This window comes from Sceloporus undulatus, chromosome 2 (assembly GCF_019175285.1).
Source record: "Sceloporus undulatus isolate JIND9_A2432 ecotype Alabama chromosome 2, SceUnd_v1.1, whole genome shotgun sequence".
Classification (NCBI taxonomy): Eukaryota; Metazoa; Chordata; class Lepidosauria; order Squamata; family Phrynosomatidae; genus Sceloporus; species Sceloporus undulatus.
The window spans coordinates 112216337-112243976 of record NC_056523.1 but is presented as its reverse complement, the minus strand read 5'-3'; the positions used below and the strand labels follow the sequence as shown (position 1 = coordinate 112243976).

The 27640-nt window shown below is 41.7% G+C and overlaps 2 protein-coding genes across 13 annotated transcripts in view; both read right to left on the bottom strand.

Moving 5' to 3' along the window:
- AFAP1L1 (actin filament associated protein 1 like 1) overlaps nt 1–27640 on the bottom strand; it is a 902653-nt gene that overhangs the window by 127574 nt on the left and 747439 nt on the right. The gene's annotated exons all lie outside the window — the stretch shown is intronic.
- Nucleotides 1–27640, bottom strand: part of ABLIM3 (actin binding LIM protein family member 3) — a 213643-nt gene that overhangs the window by 3099 nt on the left and 182904 nt on the right. For 3 of the 11 annotated variants that reach the window (XM_042454195.1, XM_042454196.1, XM_042454192.1), the window contains 13 exons: nt 27274–27429; nt 24600–24629; nt 23867–23996; nt 22760–22858; nt 20837–20887; nt 13465–13599; nt 12927–12991; nt 11697–11844; nt 7015–7044; nt 5950–6008; nt 4518–4578; nt 3018–3025; nt 305–385 (listed from right to left, as the gene is read on the bottom strand). In XM_042454195.1, coding sequence (XP_042310129.1) covers nt 305–385; nt 3018–3025; nt 4518–4578; nt 5950–6008; nt 7015–7044; nt 11697–11844; nt 12927–12991; nt 13465–13599; nt 20837–20887; nt 22760–22858; nt 23867–23996; nt 24600–24629; nt 27274–27429 — 1053 coding nt within the window. The remainder of the gene's footprint in view (nt 1–304; nt 386–3017; nt 3026–4517; nt 4579–5949; nt 6009–7014; nt 7045–11696; nt 11845–12926; nt 12992–13464; nt 13600–20836; nt 20888–22759; nt 22859–23866; nt 23997–24599; nt 24630–27273; nt 27430–27640) is intronic. The other 8 variants (XM_042454193.1, XM_042454197.1, XM_042454198.1 and 5 more) reach the window with 8 other exon arrangements.

The following is a 27640-nucleotide window of genomic DNA, read 5'->3' as shown; positions in this document are numbered from 1 at the left end:
CTCAAAGTTGAAAAAAGCTATATAAATTAGGGAATACATACATTTGACTTTCTAGGTTCTTTGAATTTCAACCCCTCAAAACCCTAACCAGCATGGCCAAGGGCCAAGGCGGTTGCAAAAGCTACAGTCTACCTCTAAGATAGACACTGTTAGGTTATGAAGCATGAAAGTGTCTGCACAGAGTACAATGATACTTAATGGGCAGCAGATCTTGCTCTCTTGCTTTGGTCTACAAAAATGAAAACTGCACAGAAAGAACCTGATAGTACTGGGCACTGTCAGAGTATTGGCAAATTTCACTTACCTCTAGTCGAGTTCTGTCCGCATCTTTGGGCAAACGGTTCCTCCCCCTTGTTGTCACCAGAAGCAGCTCATAAGGGTATATCTGGAGAATGAGGGAGGAAAACAAAAGATGACTAGACCAGAGGTTTTTGTTCCATAAGCATGAAAAAAATTGAACAAGTGAACACTGTTTTGAGGAAACTTGTAATGTCTAAGAGAAGTAGAAATGCTTTTGTTTGTTTTCTAATGATTTGCCTTACACACTTCGATATTTTATGTGAAGATAATTTGCATATATATGTGTGTGTGTACACACACACACACACACACACACACACACACTGAGTCTCCTTTATTTGAAATGCTTAGGACTAGAAGTGTTTTGGATTTCAAAGTTTTCAGATTTTCATTATTTGAATATACATAATGAGATATATCTTTGAGATGGGACCCAAGTCTAAACATTAAATTCATTTATGTTTGTTATAAACCTTATAAAATAGCTTGAAGTTAATTTTACACATACTATTTTAAATATTTTTTTGCCTGAAACAGTACGTCACATTGAACCATGAGAAAGCAAAAGTGTCGATATCTCAACCACCCATATGGACAACTTTTGTTTTTGGAATATTACAGATTTTGGATTTCAAGACAAGGGAGACTCAACTTGTACAACGCACTGAACATTATCTGAAATGATCAAAACTCTTGGTAAGTTGTAATTACCATTTGCACAACAAAACTGTGTGCAACCTGAAACCCATCACAAGTGCTGATGTAGCTATTGTCTGCCAAAGGACTGAATTTCTCATGGATACCGAAATAGTTTTAGTTATTTCAGGGCATTAAATGATAAGTTATCAAGGGAAACTCTTTCTCTATAGAGCTTTTGGAAAGGGCTTTAGCTCAAAGGAAGAACACACATTTCATATGTGAAAGATCTGAGGCCTAGTTCTCCAAGTATTATTGGGGAATAACCATATGAAACCCCCAGAGCTACAGGCAGTGTAAACATGGAGCTAGACAGACCAATGGTCTGAGATGGTGTTAAGTCAGCTTCTTATGCCACTGCCACTACCCCCAGAATAAAAGTGACATCTTCTGCCCATTCATTGCCTCCTGGATGCTGAATGTCACTCTGCAAAATCTAAAAAGGAATCAGGACATTGGCTCATACAGTTTTGTTACTATAGCAATCTTTAGGTCAAAAATCACCTGATGGCACCAAGGCCCAATAGCTTTTGCTGACAGAGACCAGGAGAATGTTTGCCTTAGGATTCAGGTCAGATAAATGTTTCACATCAACAGGAGAGAATGAATGTTCCTTTCTATTTGCCACTGCCTATCTTCAGAGTAGGAGGGAGAAGTCTCAAGTATGACAGCAAAGCAGTTTCCAGCAAAAGATGGGGCTGAAAGCTTAAAGTAGCAGGTTGCAACAAACTTCTATGTTTGTCCCTCTCAGTTGCTGTGTGCCTTCAAGTTGTTTCTGACTTATGACAACACTAAGGTGAACCTATCATAGGGTTTTCTGGGGCTGAGAGTGTGTAATTTGCCCAAGGTCACCCAGTGGGTTTCCATGGTTGAGTGCAGAACTGAACCCTTATCTCCATAATTCAACTTGTTGGAAAATTTCAGCATTTTCTTCCTCACTTTGCTATTTAGAGCAAGTGAGGTTTAGGCATTTCCTGCATGTCACTTGGTTGTCTTTTTTCATCTAAACCTCCCATTTAGTCTCTACTATCTTTGACCTGCATGGGAATAAGTAACTTTTATAACCAAATAAGCAGTCTATGCAATCAAAGTAACTTCCTTTTGGACATTAGTCACACAAGAGATTCTCTTTTCCTTGTCAGTTGCTATCTCCTTCTTCTCCTATCTCTCTCCTTTGGAAGGATGATGAGATTAAATCTTTCTCTTTTATCTGATCTATTCATTATCTAGTTAGGATGTAGGATCTCCAAGCATATGTAAATTCAAAGCCATTAGTAAATGTATTTGTCTTGTTTGTTTTGAGTCAGTCTCAGTTCAGGGAAGCAGTGTCAGACTGGGGCATGCATTTCCCCCTATTCTTCTAAAGAAGGCCAATTTCTAACAGATTTAGCTTTGATATTTTTGATATTTAAATATTTTGTTTACTAAACATAGGCTGAAATTTTATTAAAATTTAATTCCCAACACAACACTCAAATCACTATACCACCTCATTCTTCTTTCACTGATGGCTTCCTCAAATGTCACTCCACTTCCCCCATTGTTACAAATTTCATATGGCAAACTGCACTGTATAAAATTTAACTTCTGGCTGCAGAATGTTAGAAACTCTATAAACACAAGAGCTACATAGTGAGCCCTTGGTATTGGCTGGGCTTTTGTTCCAGAACCCTCTATGGATAACAAAATCCATGGATGCTTAAGTCACATTATATACAACAGCATAGTAAAATGGTGTTCCTTAAAGGTTTGCTTTTTGGATTTTAAAGAATATTTTAAAGCCATAGATGGCTGAATCCATGGATGTAGAATCCATGGATATAAAGGGCTAACTGTAGAGGAAGATGCTAGGACCACTGAGAAACACTCTATCCAAACAGGAACTCATAAAAGTACTATAGGTAGCATGCAGGGCAAGATATTTTCTTTTCGCTCATGTTCCATATGGCTTCTGTGGATTGATATTCAGAATTCCAGAACAGTTTAGTCTAGAATTCTACAGGATTCCTGGGAAGTATTACCTTGTATTCTGTAAGAGATGAGAAAAAAGAGAAACAGACAGATAGGTCATTCTCTGATCTTTTATTTTAAACATCATTTAGCAATCTTCAGAATTTGCAAACTGTTAGATCTAGTAGTGAAAACTAAGAATCAGTGTGATCTGGTGGTATCTGTAATATTGGACATTTGTAGACTCGTGATATATGATACTCTGTACACACTCTGTTCTAGATAAAATATAAAGCTGCCCCTTTAGCTTTATATTTATCTTGGTTCTTGGTGATGAAAAGCTAAACAAGACAAGATAGAAGTGCTATTGATCTGTAGGAAAACCACACTGTGATTGGGATAGCAATCTTCTCTGGATGGGGTTGCTCTCTTTCTGAAATATCATGTTTACAGCTTCAGGTGTTCTTGAATCCAACATTACTCCCGGGAAGGCAGGTTGCTGCGGTGGCCAGGAATGTTTTTGCCCAGCTTCAGTTGGTATGTCAGCTGAGCCCTTTGTTGGAGAAGGCAGGTCTGGTTACAGTCATTCATGCCAAAGTTACCTTTTTATTTGTTGTTGTTATATGCCTTCAAGTAGATGCTGACTTATGGCAATCCTAATGGAGAATTTTCCTGGCTAGACTTCTTCAGAGGTTTCCCACTGCCTTCCTCTAAGGCTGAAAGAGTGCCACTTGCCAAGGGTCACCCAGTGGGTTTCTGTGCTTCTGTCCCTCCCATTCCTCCAGCCTCACTAAACTAAGCAGTGATTTGAACTCTGATCTCCTAGTGTCCTGGTCCAACCATCAAACAACTGCACCATACTGGCTGTATGCCTACTAACTGGCAATGCATAAATGTCTTTTGAGCCATCTGTCTAGAAGCACCCTATTGGTTTTTGGGAGGGCCACTGAGCTACACAGAGGCTGAAACCTCATCTGCTCATCACTAGAAATACTACTGAGCCTCCTGCTTGTTTCTGAGACTTCACCAGACACTGACTGTACATTTTCAAGCCCATAGTCACCTAGCCATGGAAGCTAGAAATTTGGGGGAAAATTTAGTTAAAAGCCCATTGATTCCAGTGAAGGGACCTAAGCATGTACATTTAAAAAGCATATGTCAACTTGAAATGAATGGAAATTAAAATAGTATATTTATGGCTGGGTCCAACTTTCACTTAAAACTAAAATAACTCAGTGTGGGCCTCTGGGCCTAATACCAAAATCTGTGGTTATCCTATGCTTGCAGTACAGTCTTGCATTCCATATTCCTGGTTAAGATAAAACCATAAATGATTGTTGTGTTGGCTTTGACCTTAAAACTGATTTCACCAAGGCCTGAAATCCAAGCTACAATAACCTATCTGTTATTCTGTTGCATTGCTCCATTAATTTGTTTAAAAGATGCCGGGAAACCATTTCTCTCTCTCTAGAAAACCCTGATGTATAGCAAGAATGACCTCTTGTAGGAACAAATCTCTTGAACAAGGTGCCCCTCACCCCAATCTTTTGTTCTCAAGTTCTTCTACTCACCTCGCATCCCCCAGTTGACAGCATTTGTGCTGTCATAGTGGAAAAGCTCAGCGCTGGGAGGCTGCAAAGGGAAAAAAAAAACAGTAGAGAGAAAAGAGCAGTCAGCACAGGGGATAATTCCATTAATGGTCCCTCTGCTCTTCTTAGAGTGGCTTCCATTAAGGGGTGCCCAGAAGGAGACATTCCTAAATGTTTGCCAGTAAGTGAGTGCAGCATGAGTAGAGATTAGTCAGAGGAGTATCATAAAAGCCAAAAAGTCAGCCTCCTAAGCCACTTTTTGAGAAAAATATTGACAATACTATTTATTTGTCTATCTAGCAGTTGTATCTATACCCCACATTTCTCCCAAAGAGTTCAGCCCACCATACAGGACTCTCCCCCTGTATGCTATGAGGCAAGTCAAACTGAGAGAGATTGACCCAAAGTGAGTGACTAGAAGCTGAAAGTGCCAAGTGCTAGTCCAACACTCTAAGCACTAAACTCTGTCTCTATATGACAGAAATATCACAATTGTTTCATCTTCAGAAAAACTCTGTGAGGTAAGTTAGGCTGGCAGCCACTGCATCAGGTCTCCAGAATCATGCACTAACATATTCTATAGCTACTGCCAGCCTGATGAAATGGTGCCTCTGCTCTTCTTAGAGTGGACATCTTGTTACCTGAGATGGGCAAGATGATCCCCCTCCCTGGTACTCATTCCATGCTACAGAAGTTGAGTGGACTAGCAAAAGAATATAAATGTAATCAATGGGATAGACTCCCCTATTCTACCTGAAGGATGCAGATTAGTTGTGTTTGGGGGAGAGCAATGCAAACCAGGGTCCTTGGTTCAAAAAACAAATTCTTCCAACTCCTTGCCATCAGGCTAACCTACCCCAGCAATGACACTACCTAGGGAAGCAACCTCATTTCTCTAATGGTAGTGATGGCCTTTTTCCAAGGAAGTATTACATGTGCTGTATTTCTTACCAAGGTTTGGGTAAATATGACCATTTTAGTTTCATTTAACTACTACTTGTCCTGTGAGCCTTAGGCTTAACATTAGACCCTCTTTCCCCATTCCAGTGCAATAGAAATGTTATATAGAGGCCCAGATTCTTCTGCTCCAGTTGGACCCAAGAGGCTTGGCTGTGATATCCTAGGTCCCTCGTTCTTAATGGGAATTAATCTGCTTATATCTTCTCAGATTTCCACAGCAACTGCCTCCCAGCCCTAAACCCCCTTGGCATGACGTGAATACCAAGGAAGGAGGACACAGTCTTCACTTTTGCTGCTGGTAGTGAGGATTGCCAAAGCTTAATGATAACAATAATTTCTTGGGCTCTTCAGCAAACAGGCATGCTCTCTATGAGTCAAAAGAGGAACTGTCACTCAAAAAGGAATGATCAGAAATGGCAGTGCCTAGTGGCTGAGAATCTATTGGCATTCTTACCCTGTGCAGCCCATTCCGTCTGTAAGCAGGAAGCGAGGCAGATTTCGAAATGAGGGGATCTGAGAAAGAAATAAAAGAAGAGCAAGCTTTACACCCTGGAAATCAGGAGAGACCTGGCTTGCTTGCTAAGAAAAGTATCAGTGAGAAGGGCCTTTCATGTCCAAAAACAGTGGTGCAGTCGTCCCTCAACATTTGTGGCTTTGGGATTTGTGGATTTGATTATTTGTGAGTCCCTAGCTGTGTGTGCACACACTCCTGCCCCTGTGTCCCTCCCAGGCTTTTCCCCTGTGAAGGAGGGAAAAGCCGAGGACATAGAAAACAGCTGGGAGGGTGTGCGTATACTGCTCTTGGCCATTGGAAGGAGGAAGAAAAAAAGTGTGATTTCTTTGCACTGGTAGCTAACACTGTTACTGATATTTTTATCTTGCACTTCTTCTACAGAGGTCATGACAGTGTGGACAGTTCTTTCATCATTTTATATTCACAGTAATCTGTGAGCTAGGTTTAGGCTGAGAAAGAATGGCAGGTCCACAAGTGACCCAGTGAACCTTCTGGGTGATTAAGGATTTCAGCCTAGGTCTTCCTTGCCCTATCAACACTTTAACTATTACACCACACAGATGGCTCTCCCTGAGTGGTCAAAATACTTCACTGGAGGTATACTAAAGATAGTTGCTCAGCAAAATCCAAATGGGCCCCCTGCCCCATGATGGTAAAAATACACTACTGAAAACTAAATAATGGCTAGTACTCTGCCTGTACTGGTACTTCAAAATCTCCTTCTTGAGATGGGCCACCTCACAATGTCTAATAAGGAGCTGGTCCTCTCGCTAGGCTCTCCCCTTGATGTATGCATGGATATACTTACTAAAAATTTCACACCAATACACAAATACACAAACATAACCACTTAATGAAAGTGTCATCTATAGGATTTCTACTTTTCCCACCCCTCTATTTTAGATAATATACTCTTCCACAGAATAGGTTGCTCTAGACTCACAGACTCCCAATACATGCAGGGCTCTTTTTCTAAATAGAGGCTGGAGAAAGAGATACACATACCACTGTCTGCTAGGTAATGTGTCCGGGGTGCTGTAAGGGGAGACAAAACAAGAAGTCAGGCATGCCTTTGGACATATTTTTCACTGGACTGTGGTTCTGGGTGTAGCCTAAGGGCTGACTGACATAGGCAAGACCTACATAGTTATGTATGTACATAAACCTGTGAAGGAAGGTTTGTGTAAACAAGTGACACAGCTGTGCAATCATAATTGTGGAAATGTCTACTCACTATCTCCATGCTTGGTTACGCCAGGAATAAACAATCTCCACAGATGCAAGGACCACCCCCTCATATCTGTGGAGGAGTGGGGGGCAGTACATTTTGCACTACTGGTACTGTTGAATTTCTAGCTTTAATACAGCAGAGCAGCACTGAAGAAGCAGCATTTCCATTTTAAATGCAGTTTTCTCCTTGTAAACAAAGGTCCTTCTGTGCTTTGTTTATAAGTAGATTTGTGCTTCCAGGATCCTTGTGTGAGTATGTAAATATGATATGTAAACAAGATATGTGTGGAATGCTCGCTTGGTGAGAACACAAGAGAGAGCCTTCTCGGTGGCTGCTCCCACCCTCTGGAACGACTTTTTGCAAGAGGCTAGACTGCCCCTCTCCTTGCTTGCCTTTCGAAGGGAGGCTAAGATGTTTTTATTTAAGCAAGTGTTAAAAACATATATATAAAAGTATGCCACAGTGATTTTTATACTGAACATGTGTATTGCCTTTTAACTTTTGTTATATTTTTAATGAAATTTTACACTGCTTTTGGATTATTTTAATTGTTTTAAATTTTATTGTAATGTTTTTTTAAATTTGTGAGCAACACTTCAGGGAGAAAGGTGGCATATAAATGAAACAAACAAACAAACAAAGTTTTTTGTGATTGTGTTATTTTTCCCAACCAGGTTTTCAAAGTATCAGGCATCCCATTTTTGGCCAAGAAATGAATAATGCCAAATATTCTTTCCATCCCTAGTTGGATGTTTTCAGTTCCTCTTCCTGTTTTTGAGAGGAAGAACAATGATCTTGTCTGGCTTTCTGACTGGTGTGTCTTGTAAGTATTCCATGGCTACACTAAGATTTTTGGGCCATTAACTTATAATAAGATTACAGAGTAGCGCTATACATAGCTTGCTATATAATTCTGAGTCTCAAATTACTGCCATACCAGGATTTTTATTGTTTATACATTTATTATCAGGTTTCCTTGTTGTTGCTTAGCATAGTTTACACTAAGATTTTTCCCTTGTAGTTCTCTATAGAGAAATAAGTGATCCTTCAATTGCGCTCTCTCTCTCTCTCTGTGCTCATGGAGGCAGGTGCTTAAGTCTACCTCCACTAGCCATTTTCACGCTGAACATGTCCCTACATCTTTCCTACCATGGAGAGTAAAACAGATTCATAGGAACTAATTATGAACAGAAAAACAGCTGGAGTTAAACAACTCATCCTCCATTTCCCTCTTCAAAGTTGTAGCCTCCCAAGGCTACTTTAAAAAAAAGTTGTAGAAAAAGGTATGCAATTGCTTGCCATGTGAGGTTCAGCCTTTAATGATTAAAAAAGGCTGCTGCTCAACTGTTGATGGTGTCACCTAGGGGGCAGCAGCCACCACTGTAGGATCCCACCCACATTCCCTTTGCATGAGGGGGAAAATGATAGGTGGAATAAGGCAGCAGTTCATCCACGATTAATAAAATATTTCTTTAGTGTCTGGTTGATAGGATGCCCTAGGGAATGCTATAGTGTGAGAGCGTACGTATGTAAGGCGGTGTGTATGTTAAGCCTGGAATTCATACACAGATAAACAGAGATATACAAGCATGTGGACACACATTCAGAGTGAATTACACAGGCAATCAGATAAATTTCAGTATCTTAGAATGCATAATTCTGGCAAGCCCCATTTTATTCTCAGACTTATCTATGACTGCAACACTAGATGGCAGCACAATGAATATCCACTTAACTCCTGAAGTGTAAAAACCTGTCCAGACATAGCATCTTTGCTTTGTACAATATATCTGAGCAACAACAAATAGCGAATATCTCCAACAAACAATCTTTCCTAACATCTACACAGCTAATGGCTGAAGTAAAATCCTCACTAGAGTAGGTATAAAAGACAAAAGTGGCTGAGAAACAGTTAATTTTATAAACTTTATAAGCCACGCAGCTGGCAAATGCTCTCACAGATCATTTATGATCATAAAACCACAAACAGTTGTTAACTGCCCTCAAGTCGACCTTGACTCATGGTGACCCAATGGATAAGACATTTCTGAGACCCCTTGTCCTCCACTGCTCCACTCTGATCCTGCAGGCTCAGGCCCTTGGCCTCCCTGATCAAGTCTAGGTATCTGGCATGTGGCCTTCCTCTCTTTTTACTCTGTCCACATTCCCCAGCATCATTGTCTTTTCTAATGTATTGTGCCTTCTCTTGATGTGGCCAAAGTAACAGTCTCAGTTTAGTCATCCTGGCTTTTAGGGAGAGTTGAGGCTTGATCCATTCCAAGACCCATTTGTCTTTTTGGCTGTCCATTGTATCCTCAGCACTCTAGCAACTCTCAAATGAGTTGATTTTCTTTCTATCAACTTTCTTCATTATCCAGCTCTCAAATCTGTACATGATGATGGGGAATACAATGGTTCGGACTATCCTAACTTTAATGTTCAGAATTATATCTTTGAACTTTAGAATCTTGTCCCCTGCTATCATAGCTGCCCTTCCCAATCTTAGAAGATTATCACACCAGGGTTAAAACGTTCCCCAGTGCGTTCTAACGTGCCTGATAGAATCTAGAATGTGGCATTTTATGTAAACAGGTTTAATAAATAGGATGATACTGTGCAACCTTGCCTGACCCCTTTGCCTATTGGGAACAATTCTGTTTCTCCATATTCTGTTCTAATGGCAGCCTCTTGTCCTGAGTACAGGTTATGCATCAGGACAATCAGATGTTGTGACACTCCCATTTCTCTAATAGCAAGCCATAGCTTTTTGTGATCTATGCAGCACATGCAGATTTTCTTCTGGAATTTCCTGGTGTACTCCATTATCTATTGAATTTAGTCCCAAGTGCTGCTTCCTTTTCTGAATCTAGTTTGCGCCTCTGGGATTTCTTGCTTCATGTATGGTAGGAATCTTTGTTGCAGAATTTTGAGTGTGGCTTTGCTTGTATGGGAAATTAGTGCAATGGTTCTGCAATTACTGTAATCTTTTGCGTCTCCATTTTTGTGGATGGTAATATATATTGACTGCTTTCAATCTGTGGGCCAGTGCTTTGTTTTCCATTTTTTTTGGCAAGTTTTGGTTAGAACTATACTTGATTCTGCCTCTGTGGATTGTAGCAGTTCTGTTGGTATATTGTCCGTTCCTGGTGATTTATTCTTCCCAATTGATTTGGATGTGGCTTTCACTTTACTTTCCAAAATTTGGGGTTCATCTTTGTAATTTTTTTCTTCCCATGTGTCATTCAGCCTTTCACATTTTTATATAGCTCTTCTGTATATTGTCTCCATCGTGGTCATGTTTTATGTTCCTCTTCTGATCATAGAGCATCCCTATCCTTGGTTTAAATTTTTCTTTTATTTCACAGATCTTGTGGAAAAGCTCTCATCCCTTTTTTTTTGTCAGCACCTATATTTCTGCATTGATTGTTGTAGCAATTCTCTTTGTCCTTGTGTAATCATTGGACAGTAGCATTCATGGTTCGAATTGTGTTTCTGTCTCCCTTTTCTTTTGCTTCTCGCAATCTATTTTTTTAAAAAAAACACCAAAACAACAACAACAAAAAATAAAGGCATACCATTCCAGTTTCAAAATATTAAGAATTCAAGGTTCTGAAAGTCAGCAATAAAGCTTGTAATGAAAAGGAAAAAAAGAAGAACAAATGCCTATTGCCAATCAAGGAAAGTCTCAATGCCAGGTGGATTTAGCTAAGGAAGGTATTCTGTATGTGAAGATCCATTATGGAGAAGACGTCTTCCCTGCTGCCACCCTTTTTACCATGGAGAAGGATCTACTTCAATATATCCCTTCACTTTTGCTTTAGCCAACAACTCTCTCAAACCTGACATAAAAATACTGCTGCCTTTTTGCTCTTGCTCTGTAAAGAGCTGAGGAGTGGTTCTCTGGCAAGGGAATGTTGGTGGGCAGGCAAAGAGCTTGAGACAGGGATGTAAATTTACAGTTACTTTGAACAAGAAAGCTCTGAATCAAGAGAAATCACTCCCTGTAGAAACCTGTCCAACCCTTCTTAACATCTTCATTTCCACTGCAGTCCTCTTTTCCGCAGTCTCACAATCCCTGCCTATGAATGTTGTATCAAGAAAATAAAAATCTAGCTATAACCAACACAACCACAGGGGAAAAAAACAAAGAGTTCTGATTTAAGCCAGTTCTTCCAGGAGGATAAGAGAGCTTTGTCTCTTCTAGTCATCCTGGTAACTGTTGAAGGGAAGCTTTTTCCAGCGCTATGGGTTATGGGCATCAAGGTGAATTTACAATATGTCACAATTATTCTGCCTTCCTTGTTACACTCCCCACAAGCCATAATTGTTAACTCCGCCACACCATAGTGACTGATAGCCCGTAAAAAGACAACCTGTCTATGCCATGAGTTCTGAGCAGCTGGCCCTCTGCTGGTAGGCTAGGGAGATGTGGCTCTTTCCTTCTGCTGTTACTTACAACCATTTAAGGAGCTTTCATAGCCAGCTGTATGAAGAGCTTCTCGACTGCCGGCTGAGCTGCGGGGTGGCGTCCAAGGGTCAGCATAGGAATTGGATCGGGCCTTCATTTCTTCCTTCAGTATCAATCTGCCAATCCCTGTGTGGATCTGGACATCACAAGAAGTTAAGAAAAGGAATACAATATATGCAGCACTTGAAAATAGCAAGTTACAAATGGCTAGTTTCTTGTAATTAATTATTTTCTCTAGTAAACAAGGTCCAAATACATTGCATTATGACTGTAATACAGCAATAACCACACTCTTCTGTGGACCATCTTTAACCTTTTAGTTAATTTTACACTTTAGCAAGGAACAGATTTACTAAATGGTAGAGAAGGAATATTACACAGTTCAAGTATTGGCTCACATTCTGCCTTATGTAGCTGCTCTTGTACTCTGCTATGGGTGCATAGGTGATGGCAAGGTAGATGGGAGAAAAGGGAAATGGATACTTAAAAAAAATCATACCTACAAGTAGCTAGCTATTTTTGGTGGCTTGGAGATATAACTGAAACTAACTACAGTACTTTCTTAAAAAGCAATTTTCCAAGCTCTGGAAACATGAAGGCCATTTCTTATTTTAGGACAAAGTCAGCTTTCCCTGTGTAAATTCAGCATTACTAAGGTTAATATGTACTTAAATAATTTGCATCTCACATTCTCCTAAAGATACATCCAGGTCTAGCAAAAATAAAACAACACAAAACAGCATAAATGCAATAAACCATAATAACCAAAGAGATGAGATAGCATCACTGTTTACATGATGCCCAGGAATCTGCACCTACAAAATCCAATGAATTCAGTCCAGTAAGGGCAGTAAATCCACCCGATTCTACTATCACTCTACCCATAAGCAGCTGCTCCAAGATGTAATCTCTTGTTGTTGAGCTACTGTTTACCCCTCATGATTTTCTATTTTTCCCAGGGAAACCACAGACAACGAACTATTCCAACACTGTGGAAGAGAGTGTTACCCGAAGATAAAGAGCAAACAGCCAAAGTCCTTTCTTTCTCCTTTTCTAAGGTTCCTACTCATGCAGAGTAGCCAAAGCTGGCACAATGAGTGGAGACCTTGAAGGTATACCACCGCAATGAGAAAAGGACCTTTGGAAACTGTGCTGGAACAACACTCCCAAGCTCAGCATAAAATGCGTGAAGGTGAATCAATGAAGGTGAGCACTCACTTTATGCATTCCTCGATCAAACCCATCTTCTTCTCCTCCTGATGAGAATCTCCGTACTTGTGGTGCTATAGGGAAAGGAAGGCAGGATAGTTAGTAATAAGAAAAGAAGGATCTAGTATCAGATTATGACAAATCTGTGAGATTTTTTAGGAATATGGCCATTATTGAATTGGAATCTCAAGGGACTGGAACTTCATGTAACGTGGAGCTTTGGGCACACAGCAGCTTGTTCCTTTCAACCTTTCAGGCTATGAGGCTTGGCATGAAATGCACATTAAATGGCCAGATGCAAGAGAGGATAAGACTCCTGTACATTTAAGAATGATGGAGAAGAGAGAATTTCAGCTGATACAGCTTTGCAGGGGCTTCCTTTTATATTACATTCTATACAAGAGCTCAGTAATTATAGTTTATAGGTAAAAGAATCAGGTCCTTAAGTGCAGGATAATACTTCTCCTTAGTTATGTCAAATGCATGTTTGACATCCCCAGTGCATTGTTGAAGTTTTGGCTTTGGAGGTTTTAGTGGAACATGTTACCTTTAGGCGACCCTTGAAAAGTCCAGTACTCAGTCTCTGAGTGGTAATAAGGGTCTGGAGAATAGGCTGGGCTATATTTGGAGGTCTGGGCAATGTCCTCACTGGTTTTGCTTTTTGTAGCTGCAGAATGGGTATCTGCAAAAAGTAACAGTTAAAAAGAGTGAAAGACAGAAAGGCAAACCAAGCTCTTTAAGAGGCTCAAACAACATAGGGTGCCATGAGTCTTGTTTGTGTACACCTAGGATAATCCTAATCCTGTATAAAGGAAGGGCTAGAGGATCCCATATTTAATGCAAAAGGTGAGCAATAGTCAGGAGAAACAAAGACACTTTGAATTTAGAGCTCTGAAAAGTTATGTTTTTGGACTACAGCTCCCAGCATCTCCAATCAGAATGGGCACAGGCCATACTGGCAGGGGGGCTCTGGGAGCTGCAGTCAAAATGTAATGTTTCCAAGCTCTGCTTTGAATCCACTGCTTCCTTCCCTATAGCCAAGGTATCATAGCCCTCACTGGCACTTTCTTGGAGCCTCAGTGAGAAACTGACTTTGGGGAGGGAAATGGCAGGCAGGACAGGGATTACTGCTCTCAGTACACTACAAATTAACCCATTTGCTTTGTGTACAAAAAGAACAGAACTAGGTTTAAACAAATGGCTCTGGGGCTCTTGCATTCACTTTGAAGCTATGGATGATCCAAGATAGTTATCATGCAACTGCCTTGTCTCATCTACTGAATTTTCTGGGGGATCTAGAGAGTTCTAGACATTGTTGCCCTTCCTTAGTAACACTCCCTTGTGTCTTCACTGACTCTTCCACATTTTTCCTTACTATGGAAAATCCATTAGGGAGAAAAAGACAGAATAGGGTTTATTGCTTGCATGAAGAGCCCCTTCCTGGGGAACAACCCTTTGTTGTCAAGTGGCACCTTTCATCTTTCCGTGGTGTTAATCTCAGAGAGCAAACTGGTGTCATGATAAAGTGGCAGTCCCTCCATAAAGCTTAGGCAGAGTAACTTATGCAGTAGCTTTTATCCCATATGAACAGACAATCCACTTTATTTGCAACCCCTGCTACTGCAGTCCTGATATGACTTTATTTATTTAAATATTTATATCCTGCCCTTTATCATTGCATTTCAGGGCAGTGTACAAAGAAAATCAAGTTAAACAGGTTAAAACAATTTAATTTTTTAAAATAAAAATATAAATAATTGAAAAGACCAGAAACATATGAAACAATTTAATTGATTAAAATAGATTGAAAAAGTTAAAGCAAGTTAAAACCATGTATTGTCTACACTTTGGAATAAATCAATTATATGCCAAAGGCTTGAATAAAAAGCCACGTTTTAACTTGGTGCCAGAATGAAGTTAGTGTTGGTGCCAATCAGATTTCAAAGAGGAGGGTATTTGAGGAGATATATTAGACAGAACAGGCCCATTATACAGCGTCTCTCTATAGGAAGTGAAATATAAGTGCAAGCCTCAGGTCCTCTCAAAGACCAAAGACTCTTCTTCAGAAAATTGTGCCTAAGGACAAAACCAAATCTGATGTTAAATGCATGGATAGCCATGAAATGTTTAGTTTTTTTCCCCCTTTTTCTTTTAACAACTACAACTGCAAAGAGAGAAAAGGCTGAGGGTAGAATCAGACCACAATGTATGGGAAATTTGTTCTCCATTGCTGATGAAGAATCTTCCTTGGCTACTTTTAACACTGAGCAACTAGCTTCCAAAACAAGCTTTCCCCGCAGTGACTAAACAGCTGGGGGAGAGGGGAAGGTAGCAGAACCACCCTGTGGTCAAGAGGCCTTAAGCTCACTTGTAACGTGCTTTGATTTAGATCTGGCGCGTGTGTGCGCGTGCGCACACCCACCCACACACCCATACACCAATCGTAGTGGCACTTGTTAGTAAAGAAGAGACATAAAGCCTGTTCTTTATATGCTATAGTCCAGTCCTGCTGCCTCCTCCCATCCATAATGACAGTTATCAGTAAAGAAGAATTATGTTAAATGCATCCATGTATTTAACAGTATTGTGTCAGGTTTAGCCCCTAAGGCTGGAGACAGAGAACAGGGTTATGAAAGAATGTTGGAAGTGGTATATTGACCAAATTAGGGCCCGAACAGACAGGCCAAAATAAAGCTGCTTCGGGTCACGTTGGAGATATGCTGTTTAAATGACACACACATTTTAAGAGTCCAGAAGCTGCACCAAAGCTGTGCTCCATTCCTTAGGACTGGAGCGAGGCTTTAGTGCAGCTTCTGGCCTTTTAGGATGCATGCATAATTTAAACAGCATACCTCCAAAGCAACCCGAAGCAGCTTTAATTTGGCCTGTCTGTTCGGGCGCTTACTTAGATTCTTTCAGATATAGGGTTCCTAGCACTATCAGTCAATGGGCACTGAAGCTATTACATCTTTTTCCCCCCCTTAATCAATATTTTTGTGTAAAGAAATAGATGGGGGGAACATGGAAGTATTGCAGAAGAAGATGCTGTCATGTACTACCTGTAAAATTTGGCTGATGAAGCAGCATGGTTGCAATTTAATACCTTTATACGGGATCACAACATGTTTGTTTGTTTATTTGTTTAAAAAGCAACCTTAAACTGGCCACTTTTATTTCAAAGAAAATCCAACTGGCCACTATTTAACTCAAAATGTTGTTTGCAGAAAACCTTTAGGGCTAAACAGTAGGAAACAATGAACAGTGTACACACAAAATGTTTCTTTTCAAAACTGATTCAGTATAGCAATCTTTGCTTCTGGACTCAACATTACTCATAAAGACATCACATGAACACACTCATAAGCTTTCATTGCAGTTTAATTAACTTGGAACAATTCTCATCTGTCGTTCAAGACTTGAGAACGCATAAACTGGGGTTAAGGGACAAGTGATTTTAGTGATTTGAGTTTTGAATATATGCCCTTAAATGTACATTAAAACATCAGGCTAAACTCCAAATTGTGTATACAAAAAGGTATTTATACAGCACTTAGAAATCAGTAATTTGCATTATGTGATTATTATAAGTAGTTCCTCAACAATAACTTTTTAAGAAAAGCATCAGAGAATAATATTATGTGTCCCTAGCGATGAGCAGCATTTTAGTTTTCAAACTCAATAATAAATAAATAATAATAAAATTTTTATTTATATCTCGTCCTTCTTATAATCAGGGCGGCTTACAACAAGGTTAAAATACAATCCATACAAAACAAGAAAACAAGAAGGATTAAAATACAAGTACAGCAAGTCATACAAAAAATAACAGCAAAAAGCCCCATAGCCCAACCTCTTGGCCACGGAAGAGGAGGGAGGCCCACAGGATTTTATTCGGGGAATGCCTGTTGGAACAGGAAGGTTTTCAAGTCCTTCCTGAATTGGGCCAGGGTGGTGGACGAGCGGAGCTCAGTGGGCAGCGTATTCCAAAGGGCTGGGGCAGCCGTGGAGAATGTCCTCCGTGCGGTGGAGGCTAACCTAGCCCCAGGCACCTTCAGTAATTGCTGCCCAGACGTTCTGAGGGTGCGAGGCGGAATATACGGGGAGAGGCGGTCCTTTAGGTATCCTGGGCCCAAGCCATTTAGGGCTTTATAGGTGATTACCAACGCCTTATATTGAGCTCGGAAGCGGATGGGCATCCAATGGAGGTCTTTCAAAACCGGTGTTATATGGCTAGTCCTGGGAGCACCAGTGACCAGCCGGGCTGCCATGTTCTGCACCATTTGCAGCTTCTGAGTTTGGTATAAGGGTTGCCCCATGTAGAGTACATTGCAGAAATCCAGTCTCGAAGTTACCAGAGCATGTACAACAGTTTCTAGGTCCCTCTGGGCCAGGTATGGGCGCAGCTGGCGAATAAGCCGAAGCTGATAACAGGTGCTCTTGACCGTCGCATTCACCTGAGCTGTCAGGTGAAGCGACGAGTCAAGAAGCACCCCCAGACTGCGCACGGAGTCCTTTACAGGGAGCGTGACCCCGTTCAGGACAGGTGGAACCACCGCCATTCCTGGACCAGGAGAACCTATCACTAGTACCTCCGTTTTCTCTGGATTCAATTTGAGTCGGTTTTCCCTCATCCAGCCCATTACTGACTCTAGACAGGCCACGAGAGGAGAGACGCCATCCCCAGTCACTGCATCAGTCGGAGACATAGAGAAAATAATTTGGGTGTCATCAGCGTACTGATAACCCCGCGCCCCATGTCTCCGGATGATCTCTCCCAGCGGTTTCATGTAAATGTTAAATAGCATGGGAGACAATAGTTTGGCTGGGAAAGGTCAGAGGGGTTTTCTTGGGAACATGCAGGAGGGAACCATTGCTACAAGGAAAAGAGGCAATAGCAACTACTTACAATGCAGTGGGGTGCAGATAGCCAGCAGGGCAGGGTGTTAGGAAGACAGCAAAGTATGAAAAGGGAAGGAAAAAAGAGGAGGAGAGCTGGTTACCACAGTAATGGGAAAGCTGCAAGACCTCCAAAACAAAAAAAGCAGATTGGTGAGCAAAGAACAAGCCCCTTCCTCCTTGCTAGGGCCTGCCTAGCAGAGGGCACTTCTCCTATAGCCTCAGAGCATTGCTTCTAATAACAGAAACTGTTTCTGTGGTTTTCTGTAGACAAAGAATCCCCTGCCTTGAAGCAAAGCCAACCTTGAACCTTCTGTAGTGTCTTTTCCTTCATTCCATGATCAGTTGTTCTTCTGGCTTCTTCCACCTATAATAACCTGCCTGTTGATGAGTGAGACTAGAGCCACTTTACATCAGGTGGCCAGTTAGAGCATTAGTGACACAACTCTCATTCCATTATTTCTTATGCCTTTTGCTCAGCTATAACATCTTGGTTAATTTTTGCTCCTGAAATAGACCTTCTTCTTTTGGAAGGTTGGCTCTTAAAATTGCAGGTTTCCTGAGGCTGGATAAACAATGGAGTTTTTATTAAGAAAAAAAAGAAAAAGAAGAAGTAACAAACTGAAACCTAACATCACCCTGATTCATTCTAAGGATGGACACAAGGTAGTTTGCTATATATCTTCTCTTGTCATATTGATTGATGTTGCCAGTGGAGTAACCTCCAATTTTTATTACCCTTTTACTTTTCTGGGTTCCTTTTCCAGGAAACTCCTTTAACATGTTTTGTGGGAGACACTTTCCCTTATATTCATCCCTGGGGTTGTAGCAATATTCAGCAACCTTTATTTGGTTTACGCCACTGCAGGCTACTAAAGAAATCAGTGAACAACAGAAAAGTACTTCCCATGTCATTGATGTTCAGTGATGTTCAGTCCTATGTCACTGAGAGTTCAATGCTTCATCGTCATTACTAAGGACAAACCTCCCATCTTTTCTTCCCAAACTCTCTTCACGCATTCTTTTTCCACTGAAATTCTCTCTCTCTCTCTCTCCTTTGCTCCCTTATTTTGTTTATTAAAAAAAATCATATTGTTTCTCCCCTTTCCCCTCAATATGACACAACAAAAATATGGCTCCTCTTCCCTGTCCCCTGGGCACAAACTCTGGTCCCTGGCTGGTCATCTTTCATTTTTGACTGCTGCAGCCTTCTCTTATCTGGACTTTGATGGTCTCTTTTTTGTCCACACACACACACCAATCCAACTATACTACTGATAGCATTCCTTTTATCCCACTGCTTTGACTACAGGACACAACTCTTTAAATCTCTGCACTGGCTTTCTACATACTCCTGGCTGAGCTGGACACTTACTTTCATGAATATATACATCTTCATATTTCCATAAATGGGGCATTATCCTACCATTACCGATTTATGGAGAGTGTCATTTTAGTCCTTCATCTTAAAAAATAACTTTCCAAGTTTTGACCCTGGATAACTCCTAATCTTTAAGTCTAAAGACATTCATGGTTTCTTTCTGTCCCATCTTTTCACTCATGTGAATCCTGCCCATGCTATTTACTCTTGAAGTTCTATTACTCTAAGCAATCTGGATATCTCTTTTCCCACTCTCAAACAACTTCACAGTGCTACCATTTTTTCAAAGCTGCCTCAGAGAATAGATATCATTTCTCTTATTTTGTCCGAATTGCCACCTTCTCTGTAAAGCCATTCACAAACTATTCAAGCCCCCATATCCTGATATATCTGCCTTGAATCCCATTGTGAAAGAAAAGCGAAATATAAATCCTTGAAATAAATAAAAAATAAAATAATTTCCATTAATAAATTAAGCCAGCAGTTAAACAACTAAATATTTAAGCCCAAGTACAGTATATGCAACTGCAGCAAGCAATAATAACATCTAAAGGGCATCCCCATGCTTCCATACTTTGTATGTCCTTTAGTTTTTGTTAAGTTGATGAAACAATAAATATAGGCCTGGGACAGATGGTCCCGAAGTGGTGTGCTGCCACCAATACTAGGGTGAGGGACCGTGCACCAACTGCACGGTCGCTAACCCTAGTACAGCATGGAGGCGGCCTAACGGTGGCATCCTGTCCACACAGGTGCCGCCATCTTGACGTAAGCGACACGCAGCATATAGACGTTGCTGTGCATCACTTATGTCATGAGTGTGCCATTGGCACACTTGTGATGTGCACCCGGCAACCCAAAAAGAACCTGGTTTTTCTGGGTTCTTTTGGGGTGGTGGGATGCCGGGCAGTTTGGCTGCTGTGGTGTCCCTCCAGAGGGAAACAGGCCACCGCCAGCTTGCCCTTTTGGGGTGGTCTCTCCTGGGCTATAGTCAGCTAAAGAGCCTACTGCTGCTTTTGTTTACATAAGCAACTTCTGAAAGGAGGTCTCAGAATTTGGGGAATTTTTTTTTTGGATTTCAACTGCTGACTAAGCGATTCTGTGGGTTCAAAAAAATAGCTTGTCTAGGCTTTGGAAGTATAGGTAATTAACAGAAAGCATGTAGACAAGCAGAAAACAAAGAGGAGGCAAGCTCCCTGTGTTCTAAGATGGTCAACTGTTTGTTCAAAGCCCTTTTAAATATTGAATAAACAGTTGACCATCTTAGAGCATGTGGAGCTTGTCTCCTGTTTGTTTGCTGCCAGGCTTTGGAAGGCCAACATGGGCTTAGCTCTACTTTATGTATGAAGACAACCTAGACTGAAGCTCAAAGCTCCCTGTCCTCAAATGAACTACAAGCACATGTCTAACACATCCAGATTTTTCTACAGTGTCCTGCTCATCCCTATTTTGGAGACCAGAGATACCCCAAAGTACACTTCCCTTCTTTCCAAGGTGCACCATATACCTGACCCCTTAGTATAACTTTTCTTATAAAACTCATGGAATCACTCCACATTTAATTCACAGCACTGCAGCTAAAGAAGAACCAGACTTCTTTATATGTGTCCATATATTTGTCAAAGCCATGCTTAAACTGTACCGTGTCTTTTATAGATGGGAGGTTTCCGGTAGATGTTACTCTCTGCAGCAGCTGGAGGCAAAAAGAAAGATAATGAAGGAAAAAAGAAGAAAGAAGAGAAGAGTAGGAGCCAGTGAATGTTAAAGAGTAACAGGAGTTACCACATGTGTGGGTAAGTTTACCCACCCATGATCTAATTGCCTGCTTACTTCAATTTCCTTCCTCCCTCCCTCCCCTATCTTTTTCCAAAGTATTGTAGTAAAATGAGAGGCAGCCTTATTATTTTACATATCTGCAGAGCAGAGGCAGGTTTGGAGCTGGTTTGATGGGGGAAGAAGGAATCAATCCTGTTTGAAGTGATGTGTGCTATAGGCAACTGTAAGATAGAGAATGTGTCCATGCACAAAAGGTCATGCTGTGAGCATGCTCACTATTAACAGCATGCAGGGCCAGGCAGACATTTCTCTTTGTGGCACAGTTGGTGGCTTGCCTCAGTTCATGAGAGGGAAAGGTTTAATTTAAGTGACAGTAATGGCTGCCATCTTGTTGTCCACCACCCCATCAGGTTTATTTATGAGTTGATTCTGTAAAGTTAGAAGGGATGCAAACTCCTCCCCATCCCTTACCCAGAGCAATACAAGTCAGCCAAAGTCTCTTCAGATGAGAGAGAAGCAAAGCAAGCTGGGAAGGGGAGCTACCCTACCAGCATGGAAGCTTAGTTATGGGCTGGACTGGTGGGACAGGCAAAGGGCCATCCATAAAAGACATCAGCAAAAACTAAAGGGCCACCCATCATTGGAACACCATTTATGGTAGTGACCATGACTGAAGGAAAAAGTGGCAGGGAAAAATTTCAGGTCACTTGTAAGGTTGTCTTTCCTGATTTCAGCCCTGGTTTGGTTATACAGAGGACTAAATGACTCTGCATGACTCCTAAGCCCACTCCATGCCCCTGCATTGCTCCACAGAAAATACTGCAATTGAGAGCCCACAGCAAAAGTCTGCAAGTCCTGGGTACTTATTTGGGCCAATGGCTGAATCAAATCTGGACTTTGATGCAAGGACAAAATGCAAATCTCAACTACAGGATCTATCACTTGGGTTCATCCATTATGAGCGACATGTGCCCCTGCTTATTTCCTAAAGGACCTGTCTGTCTCTTTCTGGCCTGCTTGGTCATCTAACATCAACATCCTGGAAGTGAGTGGGCGTTCATTTCAAGTATGAGCATGCATGTCTAAAGGCTTTGGAAGGAGTCCAGATGTGGCTCTGAGGAAATGGAGGGACTGAGGAGGGCTCTGAGTTCTGCCAGGTATTTTGGGCCAGTATGGGCCTCAGGTGCTTTGAGTGAAGAAATGATCCTAGATTTACTTTGTGAGCAAAGACTGTGCAGGCAGGCAGAGGGGGAAAGCATACATGTATCCTCTTGTGCACTGACAAGGGATGGGTGCTGACTACCCTCCCTCCCTGTTGGAGAGGTGGGGCGGTGGCCCTTACCTGATGGCCCCTGGAGTCTCTGCTGGAGGGGAGCAGCCATCTGGCAAGCCCAGAGAAATCTGGGGGAAGGGTGCAGCGGGCCCTGAGGGGAGTAGGAGGAGTATAAGATAAATTATCTGTCAAGGATGGGTGTAGAAGAGCTCCTAGCTGACAGACAAGCTTCACCCTGTGGCCCTTGAGGGAAGAGAAAGGAAAGAAAGGAGCAGGAAAAAAAATTCTATAGGAGAGAAAAGCGTGGGTAAAAATAGGTGTCAGAGGAGGCAGGGTAAAGGCTGCAAGTCTTGTTTATGGATGGCCTCTATCATGCAGACATATCTTGCTGTTGCTAGCATACTCTAGGCTGGCAATAGCACTACTCATGCAATATACACATTTGGCACATGCATGCATGCCCCAAAAAGGACACAGCGCTCCTTCACAGGCTGGCCAGAGGCCTCCAGAGCCTACCTGGAATGTGGAAATGCCTAGGAGCTTGGTATGAGGTTGGTGTAGAAGACCTCACATCTAACTGGCTATAGTAGGGGGAGCTGCGCCCACTCTCTGTCCCTTGAAAGAGCAGATCGGAGGGAGCAGCAGAGAAAAAAAGAGAGAGGCAGAGGAAAATTGGTGTTAAAAAGCAGCCATGTTAGAAGAGTAGCAAGCCACCTGTGAATCAATGATGGGGATGCATGGATGGATGACTTTGAGGTGGTGACGATGATGGTGATGGTGACTCCTACACACCATGGTGAGGGAGAAATGTGAGGTTCACAGATGAACAGGAGCCAGAGTAAAAATTCCACAGTGCATGTCACCAGTTGCAGTTCTAAGCCTATTCCAGGAACACCCAAAACTTGGTGCCAGGTTGTACTTTCCATTGCTAACTGGCCCCTGGTGGTACAGAGTCCAGTGACAACTGCAACAAGTGCTTCATTTTGGCAGAGGGTCTGATTCTGATGAGCAAATCTGTTCAAGGAAGACCCAGGAGATGATTTTGATGGACATGCTTTTATTTCTGTGTCCCCCCCCCCCCCCGCTCTGCTGTCTTCTCAGTGCAACATGTCAAAAACTGCTGGTGGTTGTGTTTATGATAAAGAAGAATCCCCTAGCACCTTTCTCAGTGTGCATATGAATCCTGTGGCATCCGTTGCTTCCCACATCACCTGCTCCTTTCCAAGTCAGCTCTAGTATGGAGTCATCTTTTTGAATTTGCCACAAAGAAAAGGAGGATGGTATGCATAGTGGCATGAAGTCCTAGTAATGAAGCTTTAATCTGAGAATGAACCACAATGTAGTTGGCCGCTTGTCTAACATTCTGTCAAGAAATGTCCAATAACATAGAAAATGATTTGGGATGCATGCAACTGTGTGTGTCATTTCCCCCTCTTTCCCTCTCAACCACCCTCCAGACATAAGGTTTTACAGTACAAAAGTCTCCTGGGAACGGAAAGATGTTCTGGTGCTGAATGCCCCTTGGAGATAAATGTGTACATCCTGGTGATAGATGCTGCAGTAGTGTTTTCTGTTTCTCATGAGTACTCAGCTGAATCCTGGCAGAAAGAGCTCTGCCCTTACCTGAGCGGTAATAATGATGTGGAGAGCGTGGGATGGTAGGAGACATGCCTTGGCGGCTGTAGGTGGGGGAGTCAATGTAACCTGGGCTGGAGGCTCGCCTTTGCCGGATGTCCATACTTTCATAAATGTCCTGGAAAAGTAAAAGAGTACTGATAACTAGACCCTCTACTTCTGGAGTGCAAGGAGCATTCATGCATTTTAGGTCTGTGTCACGAAATCCTAGCTTTCTCCTTTTTATTTCATTCTGGGCAGCCTCTTCTCTTTTTTAGTTGAGGCCAGCATGTGTGATGTGTAGGGTTGCCAAACTGAAATGTGGAGAGTGCTCCAGATCCTTTAATAGTTGTACAGAAGAAGGAATTTCAGTGAATGTTGCATTCTACTTGGCTACATGAGAAGCAACACATGCAAAAATTCCCTTTTCTACACAGTCATTAAAAGTACCAGAGTCACTCCTGGTTTTCCATCTGGTGACCCTAGTGATATACAAATGCATTTATGGTATGTGTATGTGTGTGTGTTGACATCAGAAGGACAATTGGCATTATCATGAGCACTCCTAATTTAGTATCATCAGAGGTTGCTTTCTACAGTGGCTTAGTAACAAAATTTTTCACGCCTATCAGCACTTTGCAGTGCAACTGTCTTGGCCCAGTCCTCAGTGCTTTTTCAGATCTGACTTCATAAATCCTGGTCATACAAGCCCTCATATTGGCCTGACATGTTGTATGATTACCTGAGAATATGGAGACAAAGTTCCCAGAGACTAGAAGCGACAGGAGACCAGAGACAAGCCAGGAGGGAATGAAGAGTGAGGAAAAGAAAGAGAGGGAAAATGATTACAAGTTGACATGACTGCTCAGGGCAACAACATAGTTCATCTTCCCCCAAGTTTCTGTCCACTTAACAGAAGGACATTCTTATTAGAGCTGTCAGGGCACTCAGGAAATCTGAGAGAAAAAGGGCAAACTGACCACAAAGAAGAGGCAGGCTGCAAGTTCTTCTTACAGTATTGACAGAAAAATAAACAAATAACAGAGCCTATACTTCTCTTCCCTGCAAATATATAGATGTTCCTGATCAAACATTTTTGATCTTCAGAAAGCATGTACTGAATCCTAGTCTCTTCCCTTTCCACAGCAATGGCATTTAGCAGTTTTCTTTACAGTTGTGTAAAATGTTCCCTACATGTAAACACACATCTACGATACCTAAGAATAACCCCAGTGAGAATTTAAGATGGTGCACCCATTTCTGCAAAGTGTAGGCAACATGTCAGAACATACTGCATTGAATTGGAAGAGATTCCTCCTTTTATTATTACTGGGAATCAGCCCATTAAGAAAGGAGGACAGGCAAGGTGAGCACTACCATTAGGCAGAAAGAAGCAAATACTTTAGGCAGCAGTTACTGAGGCCTTATTGATTTCCTCTTGTGGAATAGAGCTATGTGTACCACACAACCTTGCACCCCCTGAACAAGCCTACTTTTCACACTCCACAGTTATAGTACTCTGATTCCACTTTAACTGACATGGCAACATCCTATGCAACTCTGGGATTTGCAGTTTAGGGAAGGGTATTTAGAGTTCTCAGCCAGGGAGCTCTATTGCCTCTTTTGTTGTTGATGTTGTTGTTGTGTGCCTACAAGTCATGTTTGACTTAGGGTTACCCTAAGGTGAAGTTATCAAGGGCTTTCTTGACAAGTTTCTCCAGAGCGGGTTTGCCATTGCCATCCTTTGAGGCTGAGAGAGTGTGATTTGTCCAAGATCTAGCAAGTGGGTTTTTATGCTCGAGTGAGAAATCAAACCCTGATCTGCAGAGTGGTAGTCCAACACTCAAACCACTACACCATGCTGGCTCTCACAAAACTGCAAACTCCCAGAATTCCACAGGATGTTGTCATGGCAGTTGAAGTGGAATCATAGTGCTATAACTGTGGAGTGTGAAAAGACCCTATCCTATATGCAGAGTTGGATTCAACTGTCAGTTCAATTAGATCATGAACTGTATATGTAATGGTGAGAGGTACTATCTTGTACTTTGCCTGAAATAGCAAAATATCTTGGGCCATTACACAGGAGTCTGACACATGAATCTGATAAATTAGCATGAGGAGCACAAATCCAGTGTATTAATAACAATATCTATTCAAACATGAAAGAGATCCAGGCATGAAGCCACTTCCATCTTTCTGTCTTGCCATGCTTCTAAGATTTGGATAGGAGAAATGGTCCTGACCCAGACTTTTGTTTCTTCTTGGGCTACTGCTTCTCCTCAATGAAATACCAAGCAGGCCATCAGCTTGATGAAAGGGCAAATGTTTCAATGTAGAAAATCAAAATGAAAATATAAGTTGCATCTCCTTTTTCGAGAGCCAAAAGACTACTGTTCTCTTGGTTGAAGTGTAATCAAAATAGGATAAAGCACAGCACAATTAAGTTTAGTGCAAACCATACAAAGCTGGTCAGTGCTAATCTACAAGTGGAGATTGCATGAGCCATAGGGTCTTCTTCCCATAAGACTGACGGGCTGAATTTGACACTCGCCAAAGATTGCTACCTGGACTGTTGAAAGGGCTCATGTGCTACATTCAGGATTTCATAGATAAATTTAATACTGGATGTTCTGAATGACTAGAGACCTGGCTTCCTTTGTGCTGAAACACTCTCCTCTCATTTCATTGCCACTTCACTTCCACTCCCTCATCAGAAACTTTCAGGCTGGACCAGTTCAGACCAGCTCTGTTCTTTCCCCCTTTTCTCTCTATTCAATAAACTAAAGCCAAGAATGGAATGTAGGACAACCAGATTCAGCCAAAGGCCATAACTTCAACTTTATCACTAAATGAGTCAGGCACATGCATAGCAGATCTGCCACATTTACTATTTCAGGGCTATCAAGATGCCTACTCATCTTCTTGCTCATCAAGGATGTTAGGACATGTTGGGGCACAGCTAAAGAGAATTCCTCCAGCATATTAGACACAGAGGGATAATTCTTTGAGAGAGTTCCAAGAAAGCTATCCTTCTTGTACCTCTTCCACTGCATTTTAATAACAACTGAGTCTCCATGCTTTATCCCCCTGGGCACACAATATGCAGCCTATGATGGGAAAGTGTTATGCTTTTTTCATATGTGCCCTAATAAATGAATATGAAATTAGTGTCCTAGATCATGCCTCTCTCAAGGAAATTTTCAACCTATAGACAAGATGGTTGCACAGCAATAACTACCTTGGATGTTTCTTTCTTTTTTTTTTAAAGAGAGAGTAAGGGGTGCATCATGGATCTCAAATCATCCCACCAAAATCAATCGGACTTATAGCTATAGGACATGGATAAGCCTCTGCTTCCATCACAGCTCTTAATGGGCCCCTGTGTCCACAGTGAAATGGCTGAGAAGCTGTACCTCCCCATAGCTATATCTCTCCAGTGTCTCGTCCGATGTATATCTGTGATAGGGCTCATAGGAAATGAGGTCAGGGCGCTGCACCTCGTAGATGGCTTTAATCTTGGGAAGAGCAGCCAGGTCTTTGTAATTAAGGATCTCATTATCCACTTTGGCCTAAGGAAAGGGAAAGACACAGATAGGCGAACACAGAAAGAAAAGAAATGGGAGCTGAGGATGCGCGGGAGAAAGGGGCACATTGGAATACACAGGCAGAGTGCATCATCATCAGAGCAAACAGAAATAGTTGGTGCCAGAGGACTGAGCAAAGGGAAGATCAAACTTTAGAGGAAGTGACAGAGCTCTCTTTATGTAGATGAGACAACAG